Below are 17,016 nucleotides of genomic sequence, written 5' to 3' on the forward strand. Positions count from 1 at the left end.
CTAAATTACAGTGAAGAAGGTGAGCAAAGGCTGAACGAAATGTGCCGGGAAATTTGCGCTTGGCTTGGCTGGCCCAACGCCCATCGGGATTCCCCTTGGGGCGTTAGGCTGCTCGGGTGATTTTTGTCGGGAAAATGTTTTCGCCAAGAACTCGGAACGTGAGAGAGTGGTTCGTTTTTTGAATGTTTGTCAAAATTATAAAAGAAGTAAAATTTTCTTTGAAGATGACGGTTCGGTAATTCAATAACAAATACCTCCAATATCATTCCATTCTAGAATATCTCAAAATCAAAGTACAAATCTGTTTTCAGATAGTCACCGTTATTTCACGAATTGAGGCACCGAGCACGGTTCCACCGATCTGCAAAGTGCAAAAATCAGAACAAACGAAGAATGTTTGCTGACGATCGGAAACCCCTCGGAGTGTACTGTAACTTCTGCAGACAACGGTCCTGTTCACCGGTCGGTCGGTCGGTCGGTCGGCGGACAAACTCCCGCGCTAGGGTGCGCAGCGAAACCGCAATGAAATGGTGGCTAATATGTACTTATTATGATAATTGGTATCTGCTATAATTCGTGGCTGATTTTATTAGTCCCCGCAAGTGCTGGCTGGCTCTTCCCGCATTTAGCTGATTGCTCCGGTTTAGAAAGGCTTCTTCAGGGCGAATCGATCGGGCGGTTGATCTAAATAGAAGAAGACTTCGTCGATCGATCGATCGAACGTGCTTCGGTCGGCCCGAGATTTGGAAGTTTGTTGAACCTCCTTCGGCTCCGAAGGAGTCCGCATGAAACAAGCTTTGAGGGTAGATCCACTCAGTCGCAATTAAGCCAAATTCATCATAGTGGGCCCTCCAACGATCCTTCTCGTTGCCAACTTGCTTGGGTTCTTATCAAGTTGAAACAAACCGTCGGCCAATTGAAGCCCGGTTGCCACTCTGCTTAGGGTTTCCAAGATTAATTGATTCAATCCTATGCTTGGATCGGTATATTTAAATCTCCCAATAGCGGACGCGCGGTGCTGTGCGGCGCGAAAAGTCAATCCGCAGAATCGCACGATAAGAGAGCAAACTGGAACTTGTTCCACCGCATCTCGCCCGGCTCGGCCCCTTGGCCGAGCGTCGCATCGGTGCCGCTGCCGGCCGGTGTGCGAAGACAAATAAGAGCTTCTAAGGTTTGCGCATTAATTTGTTATTCTAGCGAAGTGGTGCCGTTCCAGCCAGCGAAACGTGCCCGCCCATCTGTGCGAAGCCTGGCCACCTTGCAGAACCCGGCCAACTTGCGGTAGGTTTCGGCAAAGCCCTCGCGAAAGCCGATAATATTATTGAGATAAGCATATTAGCTTTTAAAAGGATGAAAATCAGCACAGAAGGGCGTTGATATGCCGTGAGCCGATACTAAAGAGTTGATTTTTTTTCGTTTCCAACGCGCTTTGAAGAATTGAATGTTGTTAGCAGTTCAAGGATGATAATGTTAATCTCGTGGCAAAAGCACTTTACGTTTCGACAGAATATCAATCTTCGTTTCTTCTATTCCTTCGACATTGGGGGCTGCCTGTATAAAAAAATGATTTCGGGTGAAGTCTTCAGTTCTTAAAATATTTCCGAGTTATTGATTGGGTCGTGAGTCACTGTAACTGTTTAGCATGAGAAAGGATTTTGAAACAACGATAAAATGCTTAACCGGATTTTCTCTGAATTCGGTTAATAGAATTCGGATAAGATGTTTGTAAACCTCCTATTTTATAGTGGTCCTCAATTGATCGTAGTTTTGGTGTATTTGGAAGATTGGATTTGGAGATTTTCCAGCACGTAATTTTCACTGTTTGTCTTGTACCATTTTAGCATCATATAAAATTACGTGTTGTGAAGACACTTTTCGAAGACATTCCATTTTTAATTGTCGAATTATTCTGCAGATTCGACAACAAAAACAGAAAGTTCAAGTCCTCTCTTTGATAATTAGTAAGATTTCGCTTTACCATGCTTGTGGTCTAATCCACGCTAGAACTTACCGAATTGCATAAGCCATTGCGAAAATATCTAAAATAACAGCTGCATATCCTTGAGGTAGAGCTTTGAATTTTCCGATGTCATTTATGACAATATGGTGTGAAATAAAATTCAATAAACAGCCATTGCATTGGCTTGGCAAAACTAAATTGACTACTGACCATCATAAAAGATAGTCAATATTGTCTTTGAGAGCGCAAAACGTCATTCTAGACTAAATTTCAGGAGCCCATAGGGCAGAGTAACTTGTTAACGAATAGAACAATTAGTATAGGGCTCCGATGACTACCTTGGGGAACGCACTGTAATCCAAAATGGCGAAAAGTGGTACTTTTTTCCTAGTGTCTTTTGTTTTCATTTTACCCTTTATGGTCTTCAGAACTTTTGTTCGTATGAATATTCCCCTTAATTTAAAACTGTCAAAAATTAGTCATTGCTTACTATAATGAAAATAAAAAAATAACTTTTTTGTGTTAGGAAATATAGACATAGTTTCTTCGGCAAAGTTGTAAATATTATAAAAACAAGCAACTTTGCTGGAGAAATAAAATTTCTATCTTTATCGAGTGTTGAACTATAGGGCATATTCTTTAAAACTTCTTTAAAAATTGGTTTTGCATACTTGGCTACTATCGAAGGTCTTAAAATAGACGTTTTTCTTCTTGGACCTTTACTTGCTGAGTTATCGCAAATTCAAGCTTTAAATTTCCGTAGCTTCACGAGCCCATGAAGTAAAATGGGGTAAGCGGATTTATGAAATCAGTGCTTCATATTAAATCTTAAGTCGAGTACTATAAACTGGTACAGATTCCGCTTGTCCCTAACCACCTGCTTGCCGTACTTTCAGCATACGTTTTAACTGTTTCGCGTTCGCTAATGGCTCGCTACACGTCCATTTTTCTTTGTGTTAGTAGATAGACACATGGTTTCTTCGGCAAAGTTATAGAAAATATAAAGGTAAACAATTTTGCTAAAGCAATGACATTTCATTCTCTATCGAGTGCAGAGCTGTAGAGCATTTTCTTTGGAAATTATTTAAAAAGAAGTTTTTTACATTTAGCCTATGTTGGTTGCATTTTACAAGAGTAGAAGGTTCCAGGCGATTATTGAAAGACTCAAAACACATGTTTTTGCAGAAGGTTGCAAATCTCTAGGACCTTTCCTTACAAAGTTATCGCTTATGTAAGCTTTGCTTTTCCTAACTTCAGGAGCCAAAAGCGATAACTTTGTAAGGAAAGGTCCTAGAGATTTGCAATCTTCTGCAAAAACGTGTATTTTGAGTCCTTCAATAATCGCTTAGAACCATATATTCCTGTAAAATGGAATCAACATAAGCTAAGTATGAAAAACTAATTTTTAAAGAATTTTCAAGGAAAATGCTCTATAGCTCTGTACTCGATAGAAATAGAAATGTCATTTCTGTAGCAAAATTGTTTACCTTTATATTTTCCATAACTTTGCCGAAGAAACCATGTGTCTATCTACTAACACAAAAAAATGGACGTGTATTGAGCCTTTAGCGAACGCGAGACCCATAAAGCATATGTTTGCCATACTCTCATTTGGGTGGTTGGGGACAAGCGGAACCCATACAAGTTTATAGTACTCGACTTAAGCTTTAAGATGAAGCGCTGATTCCATAAATCCACTTGCCCCATTTTACCCGAAAGGCTCGTGAAGCTACGGAAATTTAAAGCTTGAATATATGATAACTTAGAAAGTAAAGGTCCCAGAGATTTGCGGTCTTCTGTTTTAATAGCTGGAACATTGTACTCTTGTAAAATGCAACTAACAAAAATTAAGAATGTAAAAGAAATTTCAAAGAATATGCTCTATAGTTCAGCACTCGATAAAGTTAGAAATTTTATTTCTCCAGCAAAGTTGCTTGTTTTTACAATATTTACAACTTTGCCGAAGAAACAATGTCTATATTTCCTAACACAATTTCATTATGGTTCATCATTTTATTTTCATTATGGTAAGCAATGACTATTATCTGACAGTTTTAGATTAAGGGGAATATTCATACGAACAAACATACTGAAGACCATAAATGATAAAATGAAAGCAAAAGACACTAGGAAAAAAGTTCCGCTTTTCGCCCTTTTGGACCACTGTGGAACGCCAGATGGTATTTCGAAACCAGGCGAGTTAAAACCTTTTAAGCTGACCAAAGCGGCGCATTCGGTTAGAACGGACTAGATCCGTTGTGCCGTCCCAGTATGGTAATCCCATGTTCCTTCGTTTTTGTTATCGGCGAGTTCGTCTAGTACACCACCCATTTAACTTCGGGGTACGATGCTGATCTAACAAACCAGTTGTCGTATGGTCGACTCTCGGCTGAAAGGTGCTGCCAGAGTCAGTAGGATCATAAGCGTCAAACATCCTAGTGGGGACATTGTAGTTAAGTTGTGCAAGAAGGTTAGGAGCATCAAGCAAGCGTTACCTTGTTGAGCAAAGAACAACGCTCCATGTAAGGAGGAAGTTCGAATGGATCAGGGAACTCCTTTTTCCAATTCGTCTAATAATAGCCAAATTTCTGTTCGTCATTAGTAAGTATTGATCTCTGAAGGACTTGTGATAGTTCAGCAGAGACACAAGTCGTCCCAAATTGATACTCTTGAGATCATACAATCTATTGTTTTCTACCACGTGGACGTGTTCACATACCATTTGGGTATATTAAGGGTGTAACAGATTCAAAAGATCATCAAGGTATCTTTGCAGTATAGTACAATCTAATCCACTGTGAATCATTTCGCAAGAAATAGTTTAAGATCATATAATAAAACAGACATCATTTAAAAACAAAGAATAAAGAAGAGGCCCGAGGTTGCTTCCTTGAGATACACTTGCTAAGCTGATGAATCCATATGAAACATATCCATATGTTTCCATATGTTGACGAAGTGAGCAATTTTTTCTACCAGAATCTGGTTTTCGATTCGATCAAATGCAGCTTTAATGTCTGTGTAGATGGTATCAACTTGAGCACCATCTTCATATGTTTAGTCTGTTTTAATGCTTTGCACTGAGCCAAACTAGTGGTTGTCGATCTGCCTCGAAAGAAGCCTTGTTGATCAGTGGAGACGCGAGGTTATACCTCGATGTATTCGGCACAACACTGCTTATTGCATTTTGACGTAGAAGTACGTCTGACCGCAGGGCGTCAATCCAAAATTTGGATTGAAGCAAACGTCACGAAAGAATGAAAGATTTTGAACGCTAAATAGCTCTTCCAATCTAGAACGAATTTTGATAGTTCGCATATACCATTCAATTCATAAAAGATGCAGCCACAAATCAAAGCAAATTCTAGATACTACATTCCGATTTGGAAACTTGATCTTCTGCTGTTATACGACAGATTTCGCGGCTGTAAGAATGCAGAACAATTGTAGGGCTAGTGCTACAATTCTATTGACTCTGTCAGCCTCTCCCAGTCGAGACTCGAGCATGCAACGTCCGGCTTAATTGACCAGTGTCGGACCTCTGGAGGCCAACTAAGAGGCTCAGGCTTTTTGCTTGCTACATGGCGCTGCAAACAGGCGACATATGACAGTCATGGACGACTGGCTAATGTAAATCAATTTTCGTGCCTCGTGACGGTTGCAGCCGCGGACTGAGAGAGCAGACAAGAGCAAATATGTTCAGATGACAAAGAGTAGAATTAAATGGTGTCTGCACGACAAGCTTGCTTTTCGATAATTGCAAGTGCGGACAAACGTGAAGCCAGATCAAGAAATGGCTCTTATTAATGCCATTAACATATTATTTTGAAGATTTAGTTTTTTTCCCAGAATTTTGTTATTAACTGGGTGCTTGAGGGACTTTTCGCTACAATTTTTTAGCACTATTATTTACTATTTTGCGCCATACATGACTAAACATGGTGTGAAAATTTTTCTTTATTTAAGGTTTCTTCGTAATAACCCACCTAACGTAGTTCTACGCGGTTGTGTCAGGAACACCACCGAAAGACCGAAAACATAACAGATCATTTCCAATATGTAGGACAAACAGCTTGCGATAAATATTTGTTAAAATTTTTATCCTTTCCAAATACTCCACCTTTTGTAAGAATTGAAACTTGAACCTTGTGTATTGGAACAATGGATGCAACTTTGCGCATTGATGGACTAAATCTAAAGAGGCATACTATTTTTTACACCATAGTTTTTGCCTTATTTCAAACATTTATTCTCGATAACGCCAAAGGCGAATCGATTCGGTTTTGTTTTGCATTCTAAACATTGCATTTTATACTAATAATTACAATTTTGCATTCATATGGGAATCTTTTCCCCCTCTCCTGCGGATGCCGGAATGTGAACATTCGAAAAAACATGAATTGCGGTACCATGGATTGGCGCTCGGGATCGAGCTTTTCCGAAATGAAAAATTTCAAAACGGCATGAAAGCATATTAAATTATCTCGTCTTTAAGCCATACTTTTTTTCAAAACTCGAACGCATGGCGAAAATTGCGGATATTCAAGTATAAAAGTCAGGTTTCTAGTCGAAAAATTTACTTTAAACGTTTCGATAGCAGGCTGTGACTGCAAGCGTGATAGAAATCAATTTTTGGTGAAAATTTTCTAATGGTAGGTAATTGTTATTTGAAAAGGCAAAGAACTATTTGAAAATTTCGAGAGGAACTAGAGCAAATTTGTGAATTCAAATCGAAAAGTGATATGTATCGGTCGATGAAATCTCTCAGTAGTAGTGATCTCCTGTAGTTCATAAAATAGCATTGGTAAATTTGAATGAAGATTATATACTTAGTAGGAGGATGGCTGCATTTGGTATCGCATGGATGATTCAAGTATCTGCTCTCTTATTAATTCATTCATTTGATTATTTCTCAAGTTTGGTTAACTTATTTTGAAAATTAATACATACATACATGTATTAAAATGATTTTGGTAGTTGGTGAGTTTGGCTATTTTCAGAGACCGAAATAAGGTTGGACCGAAATAAACTTGGCCTATTACAGCTTGGCTTGTGGTTAATGACATAAGTTCATCCACGAGAGTCCGGAAAATCACTTAACTTTTATTAGCATTGACGTTTACAATTATCTATATGTACTTATAAAAATGGATTTCTATCTGTCTGTCTGTCGGTATGTTCCTAATAGAATCGATAACTACTAAACCGATCGGCGTGAAAATTTGCATGCAGTAGTTTTTGGGGCCGGGAAAGGTTCTTACGATAGTTGGAGACTCCTCTCCTCTTAAGAGGAGGGGGGCTCCCATACAAATGAAACACAAATTTCTGCATAACTCGAGAACTAATCAAGCAAATGGAACCAAATTTGTATATTAAACTACCCATGCTTTCATAGTTACGTAGCTGCCAAAATTAATCATCTAAGGTTGAACTTTCAGAAACTTGCAAATTTTGACGAAGATCATCCGTGATTCGTGATTTATGTACAACCCAAGTAGCACTTGTAACTAATCATAATAATAAAAAAATACAAAAAGGTTGCACAGCAGTTACATTTAGGATACTTGTAACGAGTTAGGTTACATAAAATTAAAAATAGTTACTTTTTAGTTTTCTAGTGACAAAAATCTCAAAAAGTTACCAGGTAGTTACCAAATTACCAAATTGAAACCTTTTTTTCGAACTGTCAACAACTTGGTCATCGCAAAATAGTCACCTTACAGTTACGAGTTACCAATTAGTTATCAAGTGACACAAATGAAACCTTTTTCCAAACTGTCATCAACTTGCTGGTCGCAAAACAGTTAATTTTCCGTTACGAGCAGTTACGAAGTCAAAAATAGTCGGCTAGTAACATTTTCGCAAGAGCTTGTTCACTGTTCCTTGTAAACACAACGGATTAAGCAAAAACTAGATCTCAAGAATTTTGCTTATGGTAAAGATAAACAATTAGTACACGGGTTGTAAAATGCTCTTGTAAATGCGTTTATTTACTTAATTGATGGTACTTGGAATTTTCTCCGCACAGGCATTGGTATTAAATAAACAAATTTTGATTATTCTCAAACGTCAAAACGATCAAGTTACATCGAAACGAAACCGGCAATGAAAATAGGTTACAGTGTAACTTAGAAATGACGACATTAGAAATAAGTGACCACAACAGATTTATTATTGGTTGCCGTAACCGATAGCGTAACCAGGTCGAAGGCTAAGGTTACGTGCAACTAGAATGTAACTGAAATGTAACCTTCTATGATTAACTTGCTTTGACTCGACGCAATTTTAAGCTTGCCAGTGATAAATACCGCCGTCTGAATGCTTCATTATACAAATTGTATGTACTGCGTGTGCAGTCCGATTTTCGGAAGCAGCCGAAAAAATTCTGGAACTTTGTCAACTCTAAAAGGAAATGTTCCTCTATCCCTTCCAACGTGTATTACGACGACGTTGAGTCGAACTCAATCTCTGACTCCTGCGAGATGTTTGCGAAATTCTTCGCCTCAGTTTTCGCTGATGAAACTGCTCCCGATAGTATTACTGGAATTGCTGCTGCACCTGTTCCGGCCGATTTGGTGGACTTGTTTAGTTACATAAGTTGCGCTATTTCGGTTACACAACTGTTATATTTTAGGTTACTGTAACCGAAGTTTTACATTTAAATTTGTCGCATATCAGCCGCTGCGACTCAATTGTGACAACGTGTGCTACTTGGGAACACAGTTTAATTTGTGGCAATACGAAGTTTGTCGGGTCAGCTAGTAATTATACAAAAATGCAGGAACGGATGGTACTGTTGTCCCCGTGTTCTCTTGCCCTGTAGATTTGGAAATGTATCATTGTTCAAATAATGTTTGATCTTGATAGATTTTAAGAAATTATCTCTGCAGTAAATGTTGCTCAGTGGGCCTGGCCGATATTTATTTTGTATTAGCTGACCCGACAAACTTCGTATTGCCACAAATTAAACTGTGTTGTACATAAATCGTGAGTCTCGGATGACCTTTGTCACAATCTTGAGTTTTGCAAGTTTCTGGGTGGTTCATGGGTGTTTTAATATACAAATTTTCCTCACAGTGAAGTAGAAAACAACTCCTCTCATTGCTTAGCCTGATAAAATAAGGCGGATAGCATTTAAATATTCGCCATCATTACCAACCATTTCGCCGAATACCATTTTGCGGAAAACCTTACGCGGGATGTACCATTTCACGGAAAATCTTTTCATAGAAAGTACCATTTCGCAGGGGTGACCCTTCTGAAGGAAAGTAATAGAGGTCAGTAGATCTAGGAAAATAAATAAACCTAGATAGAGGTGATCTCATCGGGGGGCTGCCCCCGCAGTGCCAGGCGCTTCCGACGGCAGGTTGCCGGCAACACTCGTGGCCTGTGACCGTCTCGCGCTGAATTAACTAAAGTTACTATTGATAGTTTTTGGTATTCTTGTTATTGATTAATGTTTTATGAAAGAGTCTAAAATTTTTCGAGTTCGATTAGTTTTTCAATTACGCAAAAAATTCCGTTTTATTTGTATGAGAGTCCTACCACAGGGGTGAGGAGTCTCAAATTATCATTAAAAAAATTCCTGCCTCCAAAACCCCCACATGCTAAATTTAGTTCCATTTGCTTGATTAGTTCTGGAGTTATGAGGAAATTTGTATTTTATTTGTATGGGAGCCCCCCCCCCTCCTAAAGTAGGGAGGGGTTTCAATTCACTATAGAAAAAATTCTTGTCTCCAAAAACACCCACATGTAAAATTTTGTTCCATTTGTTTCATTAGTTCTCGAGTTATGCAGAAATTTGTGTTTCATTTGTATAGGAGACCCCCCCCCCCCTCTTAGTGGGGGGAGGAGTTTCCAACCATCATAAGAACCTTCCCTGGTCCCAAAAACCCCTATATGCAAATTTTCAGTAGTTTTCGATTCTATAAGGAACATACGGACAGACAGACAGACAGACAGAAATCCATTTTTATAGGTATAGATATGCATGTAACTATTATTTTGGTGTTGTACAGTAAATATTAATACGGACAAGATGTGTGTTTGGGATTAGCCCTAACAAACACCAGGATCAAACCGGCTGAGTGGACATTAGATTGATTGATTGATTGATTGAAAAATTGACTTTAAACGATCCTAGAAAATATATAAATTGCAATATCAGAAAAAGGATGGGTCAAAGACTAAATAATTTTATAAGCTTTTAAGCAGAAACAAAAAGTAAGCGAACTGTGGTATTTATGGTACCGACTTTAAGAAACGGCGTTGAAATTTTTATTCGTTAATCTTTGGATATAAACAATAAAAAAAATCAATTTTTTTTTTAATTGAAAAAGTACTATGCCCCCTTATATGCTTGACCTAACTATAAAGGCCAAGGCAAAACACGAAGTTGGTCCATGTGTAAATGGTTAGAAACACGGCTCATAAATTCATGTATCCGAATGACCAGCTGATTCTCTTAGTGATGTTCGACGCAGGTAGGAAATCCTTTGATTTTTGAAAAAAATTGTAGAACGGAATACGGAGCTTTAAGTTATCTAAATCATTGAAAAAAATAAAAAATAGCAAAAGGCCCATCTTGCTTCCTTGAGGAACTCCTATCTGAATCCAGTGCCAGGTATTACAAGCGCCATCTTGTATTACGAATTTTTATCGCTTTGATGAAAAGTTTTTTGAAGTAATAAAAATTAAATATTAATAAGGCCATTGCAAATCATATTTAAAATTTTTGTCACCCCCCCTTGGAAATTGGCTTGAAAAATCGGGGGGCAAAAAAATAATTTGTAGGATATGAGTCAAATTTCTTTTTATAAAATCAATTATCTGTGGGCTCTACAGTCTGAAAAACTCGAAAAATGAGTCTTCGAGTTGAATTAAAGCTTCTAGCACGAAACAGAAATGGAAATTCGAACAATGGAATTTTCGAAAATCGTCCAACAGCTTATGTCATTCGTGACTTCTGCGGGGTTGGGATTTGAACCCGGGCCCTCGGCGTGAGAGGCGTGAATGCTAACCACTACGCCGGGATTGACCCCCTCAGAGAAGTTAATAATTCCGAAAAGTGAAATGGCCCAATCCCATTTCGATTGACTTTTCCGAGAGTCCATTGTAATTCATTTTTACTTGCTGAAAAAAAATGCCAAGTAACAATTTTGGTTTTTCTACACTCTTATGATGGCATTTAAGACCAAAATTGGTCATGAAAACCGCCATAGAAGTACAATAAAACTCACATAGTTGCTACATAGTTGCTTGGGATTTCAGCTGATTCGGTCCACTACATTCTGAGATACACTTTTCAACGAGATCAGATATCGAAAAATCCTATTAAGACATCATTTCTGAAGCTATAATCCTCCCGAAAATGTAGAACAATAAAATTTGATTTTATCAACTTTCCAGAGTAGGGTCCTTCTTCAATAGAATCACCAACAGACTTTAGATTTCTTTTAAATTTGTTTGTCAAAATGTCGGCTTCATTCAGTATAACTTTTTAAGTATTTATTTACGACCCCTATTCAGTTTTGTTCGAATTTTACTTAAACAATTTCTATCTGTAAAATGATCGTGGCATAAAAATTTACAGATAAAATTTAATTGGATCGGGAGTGAAGTTTTATCACATTTCGATTGAACCGAAATTTTAATACTGCCTCAATCTGTCAGGGAAGCTAGAACACTGCTTTATCAACTAATTTTGTAACTTGCAAAAGTTTGTTCAACTCAAGCAATTCGAATTAATCAGAGCCCAGAGAGAGTAAAAAACAGGTTTTATCATATTGCACTTGCTCAAAAGCAAAACCTCAGCAGCAAATATGCATGTTATAACAGCTATTTTGCATTACGTGCTTTTTCATAACCCAATTATCACCAAACTGTAAGGATATATGCCTAAAAGAGGCTTGTATGTTTATTAGATCTTTTAGGTGCAGCATAACATCACGTTCTTTTGAAAAGATAACATTTCTCCGTTAGCAAATAGAACAAGTTGCTTTGCACTGCTTTTGTTTTTTTTGCGGGTGTGAATGAATGAAAGCTCGAAAAAAAACTTACAAACTAATGTTGAACCAGACATATGCAAATATTTTTGTGTTTCGAGTGTGTTCTCCTAGGAAGGTATCAGTTACCAGTAAAGTTCGTTGCATAATATTTTCTTCAATTTCCGAGGTCGAGTGTTCGTTCTAGTGTAAGCAACTGCTTCACTGTGCTTCACGGTTATAGCTAACAGTTTCTAGAAGTTTGACGAATCAATTAACCTACCAATAAGTTCACTGCTACACACACGCACCCGTATTTACACTACGTCGAGAGTACGATTTATAACAACAACGAAGACAACAACAAAAAAAAAGCACTTACCTCCTCCCAGCGTCGCAACGGCCTGATGCTTGGAAGTGGTCGTAGTTCCGACCACCGTTCCGTTGGTGGTCTGCAGCGTCGGTGAGGCACCCATCACCCCGTACTTGATGGGCTTGAAGTGGAAAAACGATGGCGAATATCCGGATCCGGCACGGCTCAACGAACTGAAGCGTTCCTCGCGATCTTCCACGTACAGGCCTTCCTTGCCCATGGCGGCCAGCTGACGGCCCTTGGGCATGAACATTACCAGAAACACAGTCGAAGCGGTGGCAACGAGTCCGAAGGCTAAACACGCGTCCCGGTGCCGGTCGGCCACGGCCAGTCCGCACAGGGTCCAGCCCAACCAGATCGGAATGATGCCTCCCACGGCCAGACCGATGTACGTTGCCTCGCGATAGTTGTCCCGAATGCCGCGCGATTTGATCGCCAGAATGGCGACGAACGCAATCAGAAACACAACGTAAATCAGAGATAGGAGCAACTCGGAGAAGGACGTGTGACACAGCGGGATGGTGGGGTTTACATGGGACAATTCGCCTGCTGTCAGCAGCAGATAGTATCGGCTGGAAATGGCAGTGCCACCGTTGGATATTGGAACCTGATCAACGATCGGTGGATCCGTCAAAAGCCATTGTGCCCCTACGGCCACTTGAATAAGCACGGCAAACAGAAGAAGCAGCCCTTGGTACGGAGCCGGAAGATAAACTCCACCATTGAGGCTGATAAGAAAAACACATTTCACCAGCAAAGAAGCAAATACAAGAGCGAAGGCAACGCCGGCTCCGAAACGCATAGTCGCACAGGAAAGTACGGTTGGATTGACAGTCAGAACCGCGGCTAGTCCCGAGCAGGAAAACAATCCCAAAAGTAGCATCTGGCCAAGAAACAAATGCCGGCGACTGGGAGACGTTCGCCAGGCCTTGCAAAGGACAAAAATTTCAAAGGCTGCCATCATGATCATCGACAGTGAGGCCAGTACCAAAACCGGCACTACCCAGGGTTCTTTCCGCAGGCCGCTCGGATAACTGGTCGAAACTACGGTTGGCGGTGTGACGTTCAGCTTGTGAGTATTGCTGTTGCTGTTGTGGTGGCTCGTTGGAGTACGAGCGGCTAAGATTACTCCGCCAGGACGCAAAGTTGTCGAACGGGACGCAGCGGGAGCCGCTGTCGATGGCACTACGAAAAATTCGGTAGACATTTCTAGTCGATGTGCTTGCGCCGAGGACGCATTCGCACCACTACTGCTGCTGGCATTCTGCTGGCCGACCAGCAGTGCCAAGCTGTTATCCTTAATACTATCACTTTCGAGCAGCAAATGCTGTTGTTGCTCGTCACTATTTGTAGCACTTCGGCCTTGCACTGTCAAATCTTCGTCGTGCTTTTGTTCTTCTTCGATGTCAATCTCTTCACCATCTTCATCTTCACCTTCCTCGTCATCCTCGTGTTCGGGACCGGCTTCGTCGTCCTGTTCATCATCGGATACCGCATAGTAGTCACTGTTAACATTCGGATCCTCCAAATTTTGAGTAACACTAGTAACCATCACATCACTGCGCTTGATATCATTCGCATTCACCAGTGTGTGCAGCTCTTCCTGATTGCTTGCACCACCGCTCAGAACACTAACAGTGCCAAATCTTCCCGCATTCCGATGACTCACCCCGGGATGGACGTTCCCGGGAGCTGGCTGTCGCCGAAATTTGCCTCCGCTGCTGCTAGCACCCCCGGCCAGCGAGGGTCCGACAGCACTCGCGATCACGGAACCACTACTGCCGGCTTCCTCAACGTGGGGCCTATTGCGAGGCGCCAACCGGTCACCAAATTTCGGAATATTCAATAACTCGCGATAATTTCTGCTTTCCTCCGCGTTCAGATCGTCGAGCTCGCCGCTGCTGCTACTTGCGCCAGAACACCGATTCACTAAGCTCGCTAAGCTGAGCGTAACAATCGTTACCGCCAGCATCAGCGCCGACCATTTCGGCCGACAAGCCATAACTGACTGACACCGAGTGCAGGGTCCAGAATCACGAACGCTAGCGCGCATCTCGTCGCGTTTGCGTAGCCGCCCGGCTGCGATTCGCTCTCTCTCCCTCTCTCTTTTTCTGCCGCTCGCGACGCGAGTCGCGATCGTTTGCCACGATCACTCTCCTCCGCACATTCCGTTTCGCGAAATGCAACCAAAGTGCATATAAACAGTTTCTCACGCAGCCCCAAACCGGTACTCTTCGCGCTCAGCCAGCGCGCATTACCATTTCTTCGTTCTTGGTGCTTGTGCTGCACGCGTCGTGAGTTCAAGTTCGCGACCAAATAGTGCTGGGCCTGGCAGTGCACATCGAAGGCGGGCGGCTTACCATTGTACGACGACCGTCATCGATCCGTGCGCCGGGGCGGCTGATGATGGCGATCGATGATGGTTGTGTACTACTCTCCGCGGGCTCTGCTCTGTAAAAGCGCAGTGGTTCTCTCGGATCGGAATGCTGCTCTTTCTCTCGCGGTTGTTTCGCAGTTTAAAGGGACTTGGACGCGATCGTTGGATCGGAACGCAACTTGGATGGATTTTGCTTTTGGTTTAGAGCCGCCGAGAATCCAAGTGCAGTTCAATTGTCGCGCGTACAGTTCAAAGTCAGTCGCGTTACGCGATGATACGGTAATAAGCAGTCGCGTAACAGCAATCAGCGGGAACAGAAGGCGCACATTTGACCTGTGGCTTGTTATTTAATGAAGTGTGAAAATTATCCAACTACAGTCGGAAATTTCACTTTGAGTTGTTTTTGATTCATATTCGCAACATTAGTCGCTAACTAATATATAATGTTGATTATGTTAAAATTGTATTAATTAAGACAAAGTTATTAAAATTTGCAAGCACTTTAGCTTTTTAGAGCTGGTCTATCGATCTCTATATAAAAATTATTATGTGGAAATATAATCCCATTCTAATATCTTTGTATGAACAATTAATGAAAAATAGCCGAAATTCCATATTGGAACCTCACTTGAGTGATTCTACAAAAAAGTTTTAGGTTGCATCTGAGGCAATACCGCCGTGCCGTCTTAACGTAGGACCACGCAAAAAAAGTGTCAATTTTCAATATTGAACAACAAAAAAACCCGAATTAATTCACCTAGCGGCATGACCTAGCCACAATAATTATTTTTTAATTCATCAGAAATATGTATAATTTATTTGAAAATATTTTTAAATATCCGTAGAAAATAAATATGTAGGGGAGTGTCGTCGTGGTTGGGCCACGTTTTGGAATTCGCCCATAACTTTCGTTTCAAAAGGAATTTTGGAAATCTAAATACATCGTGGCAAAGGTCTAAGAATAAGGTATATTTCCGGAAAGTTTTGAACTGATTGCTTGAAAAATAAAAAAGTTATAGGCATTTACGTGAAGACAAAAAATGTTGTCATAGTCGGGCCATGTTGTACAGCTTGGGCCACCGCAGAAAATCTAAGACATACGTATTGAAATTCTATACAGAGGCATGAAAAGAATGAATTCCGTGAACAACGGCTCATATATGCACAAATACCCTATTTTTAATTGCATTTTTGCGAAATTTTGGCGATCTTGTAAAATCAGTATTGCTACAATTGCCTTTTCCGAATTGTACAACTACAATGAAATAACAACAAAAATCTAAGTATTTATCGTATTAATTTTGCTTCATTTCATCACATTTTACGTGACTGACATTCTCTAGCGATTATTGCGCTTCTGCGCTTAAAATTATGGTGGCCTAACCATGACTACTCAAGTGACCCGACCTGTACAAATAGCGCTTTTCTAGTATTTCACCTTAGCCTTCCCAAACACCTTACTGGAGGGGATTTTTCTATAGTCTTCGTGTGCAGCACAACACACGTCATACATTTTCAAAATTTATCTCGATAATTGCATTTCATGAATCATTTCCTGAAGAAAAGTTCGTTGCGCGTGGAAAAAATTTTTTTGGAAGATTTAGTCACTGAATTCAGTACGGGTGTTTTGAATACACGATTGAAACTCACAATATTGTGAAAAGTTAGCTATCACAGTAAGAAGTTTTGCAATGATTGTATCATAGATATCATGAGTTACTAAAACTGTAAAATCGTGATGGCCCGACCACAACAGTGGTCCGACGATAACGACAATACCCTATAGAAAAATAGAAATTCGCTCTCTAACAGTTCTACAGACGGCCTTAACTTTTGGACTTCAGAGCCGCATAAGAAGCTTGTTTTAAATTGTCGATAAGAAAGATGAGTTCATAACAGATTTATTGATATTTTGGTACTAAAACTATGCGTTCAAGCGATAGCATCTTTCAAAAGCTTTCAAAGAATTCAGAAAAATTACGGAAAAAAGTTATTGTGCGAATATTTCCTATTTCATTTTTGAAGAAAAAAGATGTCTAGAACAAAATGATTGACCTCAAAATTTTACTATGAGTTTGCTTGACATCAATTTTGTAATACTGAATTTGAAACAGTAGAGTAGATCATAAGTTATGCAAAACGGCGCTCTTTCAGATAATTATTTTTGCTTGAAAATCAAAACTGGAGCTTCTTTTGAATTTACAACCCGGACTCGATTATCCGGGTGTTCATTTTTATGTTTCACCCGGATAACACTAGTTAACAGCATTTATGAACTCAGTAAGCTGAAGGTGATTTTTCATGTAAAATTGGCCGCTGAATC

General features: G+C 40.1%; 1 protein-coding gene across 1 annotated transcript; it reads right to left on the reverse strand.

Moving 5' to 3' along the window:
- Positions 1 to 643: 643 nt before the first annotated feature.
- On the reverse strand, positions 644 to 14,318 carry LOC128735354 (uncharacterized). The gene is made up of 2 exons (XM_053829843.1): positions 12,326 to 14,318; positions 644 to 795 (listed from the first exon to the last, which is right to left on the reverse strand). The coding sequence occupies exons 1-2, from the start codon at positions 14,316 to 14,318 to the stop codon at positions 644 to 646; spliced, it is 2,145 nt and encodes a 714-aa protein (XP_053685818.1).
- Between the last annotated feature and the right edge of the window lie 2,698 nt (positions 14,319 to 17,016).

This window comes from Sabethes cyaneus, chromosome 2 (assembly GCF_943734655.1).
Source record: "Sabethes cyaneus chromosome 2, idSabCyanKW18_F2, whole genome shotgun sequence".
Lineage (NCBI taxonomy): Eukaryota > Metazoa > Arthropoda > Insecta > Diptera > Culicidae > Sabethes > Sabethes cyaneus.